Source organism: Musca domestica, unplaced genomic scaffold, assembly GCF_030504385.1.
Source record: "Musca domestica strain aabys unplaced genomic scaffold, Musca_domestica.polishedcontigs.V.1.1 13, whole genome shotgun sequence".
NCBI classification, from domain to species: domain Eukaryota; kingdom Metazoa; phylum Arthropoda; class Insecta; order Diptera; family Muscidae; genus Musca; species Musca domestica.
The window spans coordinates 15,513,248-15,525,747 of record NW_026712172.1 but is presented as its reverse complement, the minus strand read 5'-3'; the positions used below and the strand labels follow the sequence as shown (position 1 = coordinate 15,525,747).

The window sequence follows — 12,500 nt, the reverse complement described above, 5'->3', positions numbered from 1 at the left end:
GTGGGGGAAGTACCAGAAGGAGAGGACCGATATATCCCATCTTCACACCCCACCTTGGGTTAATAAAAATATTATGATATGTGTAATTTGAAGACATTCAGAATATTACATCACATTTTATAAGAGTTATAACTGTTTAAAATTTTGGCCCTCAGATATTGCCCATCTCCGAACTCGATTAAAATTTGATCATAAAATTATGATATACCAAGTATGGACCGAATCGGATACTTCCTTCGAGAGTTATTGCACCATGCACCAGCCAGACAGACAGACTGGCGGACGGACATCGCTAGATCGATTCCAAATGTCCTGAAACGGATTTGGTCCAAAAAGACGAAGGGTCTAAAACCGTTACTTTGATGAGGTGCGTTTTGGCCTATCAAATGATATATAACCTCTGTAGCCATATGGCTGAGAGTATAATAACTAAATCATAGGTGAGCATGAAGGTGTTTTAGTGCACTAGTTTAATTTTAAATTTCTCCTTCTGGTACCTTCCCCACAAAGGGTCGAAATGTTCAAAAAAATATTTTACTGCAAAGAAAGAGAAGGGGTAGTCCGATTTTGCACCAACTTTGCAAATCCTTATATTTGCATCAGTGCTAGGTCAAGTGTGAAAAGAGACAATATTGACCACTCCATCAAGTACCACCCCCACAAAGGGTCAATGTTTTGAATAATTATACCTCTGAAAATTACACACATCTCTTTATTTTTATTAACCCAAGGTGTGAAGAATGAAGGTCCACAAGGTCCACACCTTCTGGCACATCCCCCACAAAGGGTCAAAGTTTTGAATAACCAAAACGATTATAAAATCCGAAATATTCCTCCGGTTCCCTTCATATTTCAAACAATCCATTATTTCTACCAACACAAGATCTGCTGTGAAGATGGGATATATCGGTCCACTCCTTCTGGTACATTCTCCACAAAGGGTCAAAATTTACAATATCCATGAAGCTCATAAAACACGAAATTATCATCCGATTCCATTCAGACTTGGCACACCTCAATATTTGCATCAACACAAGATCCGTTATAAAGATGGTAGAGATCGGTCCATTGCTTCTGGTACCTTTCCCCACAAAGGATCAAAGTTTTGAATAACCAAAACTAGTTTAAAATCCGAAATTTCATTTATTTCTACTTAGGTACTATCTGCTGTAAGGACGGGGTATATCGGTCCACTCATTCTTATACCTCCCCCACAAAGCGTTAAATTTTAGAATATCCAGGAAGCTCATAAAATGGGAAATAAACATCCGATTCCATTTAGACTTCGCATATCTCAATATATCCATCATCGCAAGATCTGTTATAAATATGGTAGAGATCGGACCATTTCTTCTGGTACCTCTCCCACATAGGGTTCAAGATTTTGAAAAACAAAACTCTCAAAGAATGCGAAATAAGCGTCTAACTCTTTTCAAATTTCACACACACAAACATTTTTGCTCACACAAGTTCTGTTGTAAAGATGATATACAGGGTGAGATAAAAAAAACTACAACCAACTTCAGACTGCTGTCATTTGTAAGCCACTCGTCCGACAGCTGTTAAAATGTGAATAAATCCTTTGTGTCTCGTACCAACGCTCGATACTAGTAGCGTAGCCCGACGTCAAGGAAGCCGCCATAACAGCCGATGGTCGTTCTCCGCTCGTATTAATCAACCGTGGCATCAGAATAAATGCCGAGTATTATCGCGAAAATATTCTGGAGGGTGTATTCAAGCCTTGGGCACGCAAATATTTTGACCGCTCTCAGCACGCGCCACCCAAGAATGGTTACAAAATGAGGTTTCTCGCTTCATTTCCAGCGCACAATGGCCACCAAAATCTCCGGATATCAATCCGTTGGACTATTGTGTCTGGTGTAATTTGAAAAGCAAGGTTGGCACTAAAAAATACCAAATTGTCGATCACCTCAAGCATGCGCTTCACCGGGAATGGGCCAAAATACAGCACAGCAACATTCGGGCAGCGTGTGACGGTTTCATTGGCCGTTTGAAAGCCATAATTCGTGCCAAAGGTGACTAATTCGAACAAATCTAAACTTATTCTAAAATGTAATGCTATTTCCGACATTTTTTGCTTTCATTCAATAAAACTTAAAAATATTTATATAAAAATTATGGCGTTTGACGTTGTTGCAGTTTTTTTATCTCACCCTGTATATCTGCGAATCCTTTCTAGTAACCTAACCTAAAAAGGGCCACAAAACTTCTATCTGTCATAACTTGCGAAACAAGTCAGCGATTCTTTACACGTTTCTATATTTAAATATTTGTCCAAAACCAGAAACCTGAGATCAATATGGAATTTATAGGAATTTATGATTTCGCATAAAATTAGATATAAATGTTCGATTTTCTTGTAATTTTGTCCATGCGAATATTTTTATCTGTATTAGATGCATTAAGAAAATGGAATATTTCGGACGTCTATATCTGGTACCTCACGCACATTTCAAACATTTTCTAAAAATTATCACCTAACTCATATAAAGTTAAGGAAGTAGTCGATATTGGTCAAACCTGCCACGTCGGAATATTTATATAATATTTATTTAGGACCAATACGAAATGGACAATATTGGCCCATTCCTTCCGAACCCACTCCATAGAGGTTGAACAATTTGAATAATCATAACACAAGTGAAAATATATTTAAATAATCGAACAATGGTTGAGAGTATACATCTATCGGCAAAACCGAGAGATACTTTTTAACTTGTCTTTTATATGTAAATTACCACATCTGTATCTTCTCCAGGTCTTGTAAAAAATGTACGTACAACGAATTTCAAGTTGTTTGCCCCGCCCACCCATGTTTTTTGTTTGCATCCAACTATCATAACTTCCAAGAATTTTTTTTTTGGTGGTATCTAAGATTTATCTTATCAAAATTTATCTCCTGCCAATCTTGAACGTGTGCAAAATATCTTGGAAATCAATAGCTATTTTGGCAATAAGTTCGATACATTACCAAAAACTGACTATTGCGTTTTTCCTATAAATATTAAACTGAATTGGGAAACAAGTATCAGTTCCTTTCCTGCTTTCAAATCAGCAACTAACTTTCAATAAAACAAAATGAAATTCGGTAAGTTTTTTTGGAAGTCAGACAACGAAAAGATAAAATTTATGGATCTGGTTAAGAGTGGATGGAGAAAATTTCGATATTTCCTTGCTCCTCATATTTGTAATATCAGTTCCTTCCTTGGTGTGCTGGCCTAATTACCGAAATTAGCTGCCTTCAAAACCTCCCTTTCCTTTGGAGTGTCTTTTGTCTGACTCAAAATCTTTTTTCTTCGTCTTCTTTTTCTAGTCATCTGCTTGGCTCTCTTGGCTTGTCTCATTGCCTGCGGCATGTGCTGTGATGTTGATAGCAACAATATGCCCTCTTGCACCACCAAAAATGTGAATGTACCCGTTCGCAATTTCTGGGATCCTACCGGCTACTGGGAGTGCAAATCGGCCACTGGTACCGCTGAAATGGTCCACTGTCCCGATGCCCAATTGTTCGATGAAGCCAAGGGTCAATGCATTGCCTGGAATGAATGGACCTGGACCAATCCTTGCCCTGTTGCCAACTAAATAGGGATGTTCTACACTTGTCAAAAAAATTTGTATTTAAAATAAATAAAATTTAATCAAAAGCAATTTTTTTTTATCAATTAGATACCTCTTCGGAAGGAATACTTGAAGGGGGAATTATGGTTCGGCAGGGCCGAACTTTCAATACAAAAATTTTTTAAATTTTTCAAAAAAAAAAAAAACCTCTTAATAATTCTTTTGAAATCTCAAAAATACCGAATGTAGCCTTTATATTAGGGTCTACATGACGACGTGGACCTGTATAGGCACCTTTTCATAAGCCATTACAATATTTAATGCCGAATCTTGAAAAAAAATCGTTGAATAATATAGCTAAAATCATCAAAATACCGAATATAGGGGCTATATCAAAACGTGAACCTGCATTGACAATTTTCTGTCATAGGCTGTAGTATCCATTACGAACTTCAAATACCAAATTTGGAAAAATTCCGGTGAATAATGTCGATAAAATCAATCAAATACCGAATATCGGGAGGTACTGTTATATGGGGGCTATACGAAGCCGTGAACCTGCACGGACAATTTTCTGTCATAGGCTGTAGTATCCCTTACGAACTTCAAATTCCAAATTTGAAACAATTCCTGTGAATAATGTCGCTTAAATCATGGAAATGCCGAATATCTATGGGTAATTCTCTTCCAGAGGGTAAAGTACTCACAAGGAACTCCTTATGTAGAACTTCAGACGATTTCTTAAAAAAATGAGGCTAAAATCCTCAAAATACAGAATGTCGTTATATGGGAGCTATACGATATCGTGGACCTATATAGACAATTCTTTTTCAGGGGGTAAAGTACTCACGAAGAACTCCTTGTGTAGAATTGTAGACATGTCCATTAAAAAATGTGGCTAAAATCACCAAAATACCGAATGACGGTAGGGACCATTATATGGGGAATATACGATATCTCGCAGCCAGCATATAGACAATTATCTTCCAGGGGGTAAAGTACTTACAAGGAAATCCTTGTGTAGAATTTTAGATGATTCCATAGATAATTCTCTTTCAGGGGGTAAAGGAGTCACGAATAAAAAAACCATCAAAATACCGAATATCGGCATCGAGGGCCGATATAGCCCATCTTCGAACTTGATCTGCCTGCAGACATATGACAGATCCGTGCAAAGTTTTATCTTCTTATCTTTATTCGCTTTGACTCTAGCGTGATTACAACAGACGGACTGGGCTAAAGCGTCTTAGAATTTGAAGCTGATCAGGAATACAGGTTGGGATGAAAAAACTTCAACCAATTTCAGACTGCCGCCATTTCTAAGCCACTCGTCCGACAGCTTTTAAAATTATTCCAGTGACAGCTCATTATATTGTTTACAAGCGGACAAAAACATTTTGGTGAGAATTTTCCAGAAAAAAAGTTATTCGTGATGGTGGAATTCAAGCGGGACTGTGTGATTTCTTTATATTTGGCTGGAAAACCACAAGTGGCTATCGTTAGAGGGCTCCAGCATTGAAACTGGTAGCGTGATGCTGGTAGCGTAGCCCGACGTCAAGAAAGTGGACGGAAGAAAACATCAACATCAGAAGAAATGGTTCGAAAAGTAAAGAAGCGATTTGATCGAAACCCGCGTCGCAGTGACCGAAAATGGCTTGTGAGCAGAACATATCGCAATATTCTATTCGGCAATTATTGAAAAATGAGCTCGAGGTAAAGCCATTTAAATTTCAAAAAGTGCAAGAACCTTCACCGCAACGAAAAGAAAGTAGACTTAAAATGGTGATGGCGTGGGCCGCCATAACTGCCGATGGTCGCTCTCCGCTCGTATTAATCGACCGTGGCATCAGAATAAATACCGAATATTATTGCGAAAATATACTGGAGGGTGTATTAAAGCCTTACCTTACCTTTCTGTATTTTTATACCCTACACCACAAGGTGGTCAGGGTATTATGTCTTTGTGCATTTGTTTGTAACAGGCAAAAGGAAACGAGATAGACCCATAGTTCCTTTTGATTATCTGCATAGAATCACTTTCTGATTTGCATGTCCGTCCGTCTGTCCGTCCGTCCGTCGGTCTGTCCATGTATTCTTGTGAACAAAATGCAGGTCGCATTTATTATCCGATTGAGATGAAATTTTCTAAACAACATTTGTTTGGCCCAAGGACGAACCCAATTGAAATTGGAGATAATCGGTAAAAATTTAGATATAGCTCCCATATATATCTTCGTCCGATTTGCCTTTTATTGTGCACCAAACGTGTAATATCAGTCCGAATAGTATGGAATTTTGCACATACAACCAAATTAGGCCTGAAAATAAGTATGCTAAATTTGATCGAAATCGGTTCAGATATAGCTATATATTGTTCATGCGATTTGTTATTTTTGTCCTCCGCAGCCGTAATATGCACTCTGTAACAACAATATTTGGGGAAATATATCAAATGCAGCTCAGAAATACCTTTGCTAAATTTTATCGAGATCGGTTCAGATTTGGATATAGCTCCCATATATAATTTCTTCCGATTTACCCTTTATTGTGCACTAAACGTCTAATATTTGTCCAAATTGGATGGAATTTGGCACATACGACCGAATTGAGTCTAGAAGGTAGTATGCCAAATTTGGTGAAGATCGGTTCAGATATAGCTATAGCTCCCATATATATTGTTTATCCGATTTGTTATATTTGTTACCCACAGCCGTAATATGCACTCCGTAACAACGATATTCAGGGAAATATATCAAATACAGCTCAGAAATATCTTCGCCAAGCTTTATCGAGATCGGTTCAGATTTGGATATAGCTCCCATATATATCTTTATCTGATTTCAAATTAATTTTGCACCAAACGGGCAATACAAGTCCGAATTTAAAAGATATAATTGCTTCGGCATATTTAGTCCTTTGAACTTTAAATTATAATTATAATCATAGAGTGTATGATTGAATTCTCCCATAAAAACTTTTAATTGTTATGCGGAGCTCAACTAAATTACCAAAGTGGTGTAGGGTATCATAAAATCGGCCCCGCCCGTCTTTAGGACTTTCTTTACTGGTTAAGATTTTAAGAGAATTTTTAACGGATTTTGTTTTTTTAAAAATTGCCAAATTCGTGTCAAATCGTGGAGGGTATTCAAAGTTCGGCCCGGCCGAACTTACAGCTTTTTTACTTGTTTATTTATGCAAACTTGAAATAGAAAAATTTTTTGTTTGTCGAGAAAAATTAGGTCTCCAAACAAAGTGAGTGTGGCTGTACATGGAAATAATGAAAAGCGTGTCAGTTTGCTTTGCAAAGGTTGGACCCAAGCTGTCACCATTTCTCAATAATTGAATTATGTTTGAAATTGTATGGGCGTTGGCCGATAGAACAAAATTTTTATCAGTTATTTAATTCAGACATTTCTGTTTTCTGTTAAGGATTCTGGAAATCAATTAAATTCTATATTTAGACGTTCTCAAATTTTGGTCCAGCCAATATAAATATGTGTGGTCATTGGGAAGTCATAGACATCAATTAGGTCGTTGCGAAGACATACCACGGCTAGGTGAACATGAAATTCGGTAAGTATTCGAGGGACTTCCCTATATGTAATTTTTTTCTAAGAGTGTTTCACTTTCAGTTATTTGCTTTACAATTTTGGCTTGCTTCGGTGCCTCGGTCCTGGCCTGCAATCCCCATGAAAATAACAAGCCCACTTGCAGTGCCAGTAATGTGAATGTACCCATACGCAACTTCTGGGATCCCACTGGCTATTGGATATGTGAATCTGCCGATGGCAATGCTGAAATGATCCACTGTCCGGAAGCCCAGTTGTTTGACTCGGAACAGGGCGATTGTGTCTGGTGGGATGAATGGGAATGGGTCGATCCATGTCCCGAAGATTAAATTTATGTGGAGAAGTTTTTAAAACTTTAAATAAATGTTATAAAAAAAAATTCAGTTTGTGTCTCTTTTGGGTTAAAAAGAACAAATCAAGTGGTATCATAGAAGCGCATAGAAGATACTTAGGCCCTATGAGAGATCCTAAGCTGTTTCAGGAGACCTAATGGTGTTATAGAAGTCACGAGTTCTTATAGATGAGCTTGTAGTGATATAGAACCCCTTGAGTTGATGTTGAAGACTTTCAAAAAATGAGCTCCATTGATATTAAAAATTCTGACCCACTGTGTGGGAGGTACCAGAAGGAGTAACCCGATATATCCCATCTTCACAGCAGATTTTGTGTTGGTAGAAATAATGGGATGTGTGAAATGTGAAGAGAACCGGATGCTTATTTCGGATTTTATAATCGTTTTGGTTATTCAAAACTTTGATCCTTTGTGGACGAACATTTTATACCCTCCACCATTCGGAAGGAACTTGAAAATTAAATAAAAAAATCCATCGAAAAATACCACTCAGTTGAAAACCGGAATTACTTCAAACTTGGTATTTGAAGTTTGTAATTGATATTACAGCCTAAGGCAGGAATTTTTTTGTGCAGGTCCACGTCTTTGTATAGCCCCGGCACCTGCCGATATTCGGTATATTGATGATTTTAGCAAAAATATTCATCAGAATTGTTGCAAATTTGGTATTTGATGTTCGAAGTTGATACTACAGCCTATGACAGAAAATTGTCCGTGCAGGTCTACGTCTCCGTATAGTCCCCATATAAGTGTACCTCCCGATATTCGGTATTTTGATGATTTTAGCGACATTATATACCGGAATTGTTTCAAATTTGGTATTTGATGTTCGTAATGGGTACTTCAGCCTATGACAGGAGATTGTCTGTGCAGCTCCACGTTTTCGTATAGCCCCCATTTGACGGTACCTACCGATGTTAGGTATTTTGATGAGTTTAGCAACATTATTCACCGGAATTGTTTCAAATTTGGTATTTGAATTTCGTAATGGATATTACAGCCTATGACAGAAAATTGTCTCTACAGCCTCTAGCAGAAAAGTGTCTGTGCAGGTCCACGTTTTGGTATAGCCTTCACCGACTTTTTTTCGCATTTGAATATTGTAAAGGCTTACTAAGGACCCTTTTGCAATTCATTGGACTTATGGAGTTATATGCTTTAAGCTCTTGGCTTATATTTTATTAAAACTTTAAACAATAACATTTTGAAAAAATATTATATTTCTGGACACGGTGGCGACCAGACCCATTCATTCCACGGCACACATGCACCCTTGGACGAGTCGAAAAGTTCGGTATCGGGACAACGCACCGTTTCAGGTTCGACATTAGCACCGCGACACATCCAATAACGAGTGGGGTCATCAAAATTACGAATGGGAGCCATCAAATTTCCAGCATTGCATGTTGCTTTATTATCTCCATAGGGATTGCATGCCAGAGCACAGACCAAGGGGGTAAGGAGGAACGATATTGCTAAACAAGCAAAAGTTAAAAAAAGATCATGTGATATAATAATAATAGTAATAATAGTAATAATAATAATAATAATAATAATAATAATAATAATAATAATAATAATAATAATAATAATAATAATAATAATATAATAATAATAATAATAATAATAATAATAATAATAATAATAATAATAATAATAATAATATATAATAATAATAATAATAATAATAATAATAATAATAATAATAATAATAATAATAATAATAATAATATAATAATATAATAATAATAATATAATAATAATAATAATATAATAATAATATAATAATAATAATAATAATAATAATAATAATAATAATAATAATAATAATATAATAATAATAATAATAATAATAATAATAATAATAATAATAATAATAATAATAATAATAATAATAATAATAATACTAATAATAATAATATAATAATAATAATAATAATAATAATAATAATAATAATAATAATAAATAATAATAATAATATAATAATAAGAATAATAATAATAATAATAATATAATAATAATAATAATAATAATAATATAATAATAATAATAATAATAATAATAATAATAATAATAATAATAATAATAATAATATAATAATAAATAATAATAATAATAGTGTATAATAATAATAATAATAATAACAGTGTGATTTCTTTATATTTGGCTGGAAAACCCTAAGTGGCTATCGTTAGAGGGGCTCCAGCATTGAAACTGGTAGCGTGATGCTGGTAGCGTAGCCCGACCGTCAAGAAAGTGGACGGAAGAAAACATCAACATCAGAAGAAATGGTTCGAAAAGTAAAGAAGCGATTTGATCGAAACCCGCGTCGCAGTGACCGAAAATGGCTTGTGAGCAGAACATATCGCAATATTCTATTCGGCAATTATTGAAAATGAGCTCGAGGTAAAGCCATTTAAATTTCAAAAGTGCAAGAACCTTCACCGCAACGAAAAGAAAGTAGACTTAAAATGGTGATGGCGTGGGCCGCCATAACTGCCGATGGTCGCTCTCCGCTCGTATTAATCGACCGTGGCATCAGAATAAATACCGAATATTATTGCGAAAATATACTGGAGGGTGTATTAAAGCCTTACCTTACCTTTCTGTATTTTATACCCTACACCACAAGGTGGTCAGGGTATTATGTCTTTGTGCATTTGTTTGTAACTGGCAAAAGGAAACGAGATAGACCCATAGTTCCTTTTGATTATCTGCATAGAATCACTTTCTGATTTGCATGTCCGTCCGTCTGTCCATGTATTCTTGTGAACAAAATGCAGGTCGCATTTATTATCCGATTGAGATGAAATTTTCTAAACAACATTTGTTTGGCCCAAGGACGAACCCTATTGAAATTGGGGATAATCGGTAAAAATTTAGATATAGCTCCCATATATATCTTCGTCCGATTTGCCTTTTATTGTGCACCAAACGTGTAATATCAGTCCGAATAGTATGGAATTTTGCACATACAACCAAATTAGGCCTGAAAATAAGTATGCTAAATTTGATCGAAATCGGTTCAGATATAGCTATAGCTCCCATATATATTGTTCATGCGATTTGTTATTTTTGTCCTTCGCAGCCGTAATATGCACTCTGTAACAACAATATTTGGGGAAATATATCAAATGCAGCTCAGAAATACCTTTGCTAAATTTTATCGAGATCGGTTCAGATTTGGATATAGCTCCCATATATAATTTCTTCCGATTTACCCTTTATTGTGCACCAAACGTCTAATATTTGTCCAAATTGGATGGAATTTGGCACATACGACCGAATTGAGTCTAGAAGGTAGTATGCCAAATTTGGTGAAGATCGGTTCAGATATAGCTATAGCTCCCATATATATTGTTTATCCGATTTGTTATATTTGTTACCCACAGCCGTAATATGCACTCCGTAACAACGATATTCAGGGAAATATATCAAATACAGCTCAGAAATATCTTCGCCAAGCTTTATCGAGATCGGTTCAGATTTGGATATAGCTCCCATATATATCTTTATCTGATTTCAAATTAATTTTGCACCAAACGGGCAATACAAGTCCGAATTTAAAAGATATAATTGCTTCGGCATATTTAGTCCTTTGAACTTTAAATTATAATTATAATCATAGAGTGTATGATTGAATTCTCCCATAAAAACTTTTAATTGTTATGCGGAGCTCAACTAAATTACCAAAGTGGTGTAGGGTATCATAAAATCGGCCCCGCCCGTCTTTAGGACTTTCTTTACTGGTTAAGATTTTAACAGAATTTTTAACGGATTTTGTTTTTTTAAAAATTGCCAAATTCGTGTCAAAGCGTGTCAGTTTGCTTTGCAAAGGTTGGACCCAAGCTGTCACCATTTCTCAATAATTGAAATATGTTTGAAATTGTATGGGCGTTGGCCGATAGAACAAAATATTTTATCAGTTATTTAATTCAGACATTTCTGTTTTCTGTTAAGGATTCTGGAAATCAATTAAATTCTATATTTAGACGTTCTCAAATTTTGGTCCAGCCAATATAAATATGTGTGGTCATTGGGAAGTCATAGACATCAATTAGGTCGTTGCGAAGACATACCACGGCTAGGTGAACATGAAATTCGGTAAGTATTCGAGGGACTTCCCTATATGTAATTTTTTTCTAAGAGTGTTTTTCTTTCAGTTATCTGCTTGACAATTTTGGCTTGCCTTGGTGCCTCGACCCTGGCCTGCAATCCCCATGAAAATAACAAGCCCACTTGCAGTGCCAGTAATGTGAATGAACCCATTCGCAACTTCTGGGATCCCACCGGCTATTGGATATGTGAATCTGCCGACGGCAATGCTGAAATGGTCCACTGTCCGGAAGCCCAGTTGTTTGACTCGGAACAGGGCGATTGTGTCTGGTGGGATGAATGGGAATGGGTCGATCCATGCCCCGAAGATTAAATTTATGTGGAGAAGTTTTTAAAACTTTAAATAAATGTTATAAAAAAAATTCAGTTTGTGTCTCTTTTGGGTTAAAAAGAACAAATCAAGTGGTATCATAGAAGCGCATAGAAGATACTTAGGCCCTATGAGAGATCCTAAGCTGTTTCAGGAGACCCAATGGTGTTATAGAAGGCCCTAGTTCTTATAGATGAGCTTGTAGTGATATAGAACCCCTTGAGTTGGTGTAGAAGACTTGCAAAAAATGAGCTTTATGGATATTCAAAATTCTGACCCACTGTGGGGGAGGTACCAGAAGTTGTGGACCGATATATCCCATCTTCACAGCAGATTTTGTGTTGGTAGAAATAATGGGATGTGTGAAATGTGAAGAGAACCGGATGCTTATTTCGGATTTTATAATCGTTTTGGTTATTCAAAACTTTGATCCTTTGTGGACGAACATTTTATACCCTCCACCATTCGGAAGGAACTTGAAAATTAAATAAAAAAATCCATCGAAAAATACCACTCAGTTGAAAACCGGAATTATTTCAAACTTGGTATTTGAAGTTTGTAATTGATATTACA

At 35.9% G+C, this 12,500-nt stretch overlaps 3 protein-coding genes across 3 annotated transcripts in view; 2 read left to right on the top strand and 1 right to left on the bottom strand.

The window, feature by feature from the left end:
* Positions 1-12,500, bottom strand: part of LOC105262404 (box A-binding factor) — a 55,711-nt gene that overhangs the window by 7,899 nt on the left and 35,312 nt on the right. The gene's annotated exons all lie outside the window — the stretch shown is intronic.
* LOC101898916 (uncharacterized) lies at positions 2,960-3,667 on the top strand. The gene is made up of 2 exons (XM_005191961.4): positions 2,960-3,109; positions 3,335-3,667. The coding sequence occupies exons 1-2, from the start codon at positions 3,100-3,102 to the stop codon at positions 3,601-3,603; spliced, it is 279 nt and encodes a 92-aa protein (XP_005192018.1). The 5' UTR covers positions 2,960-3,099; the 3' UTR covers positions 3,604-3,667.
* Positions 11,450-11,981, top strand: LOC101893283 (uncharacterized). The gene is made up of 2 exons (XM_005190888.4): positions 11,450-11,605; positions 11,665-11,981. The coding sequence occupies exons 1-2, from the start codon at positions 11,596-11,598 to the stop codon at positions 11,928-11,930; spliced, it is 276 nt and encodes a 91-aa protein (XP_005190945.1). The 5' UTR covers positions 11,450-11,595; the 3' UTR covers positions 11,931-11,981.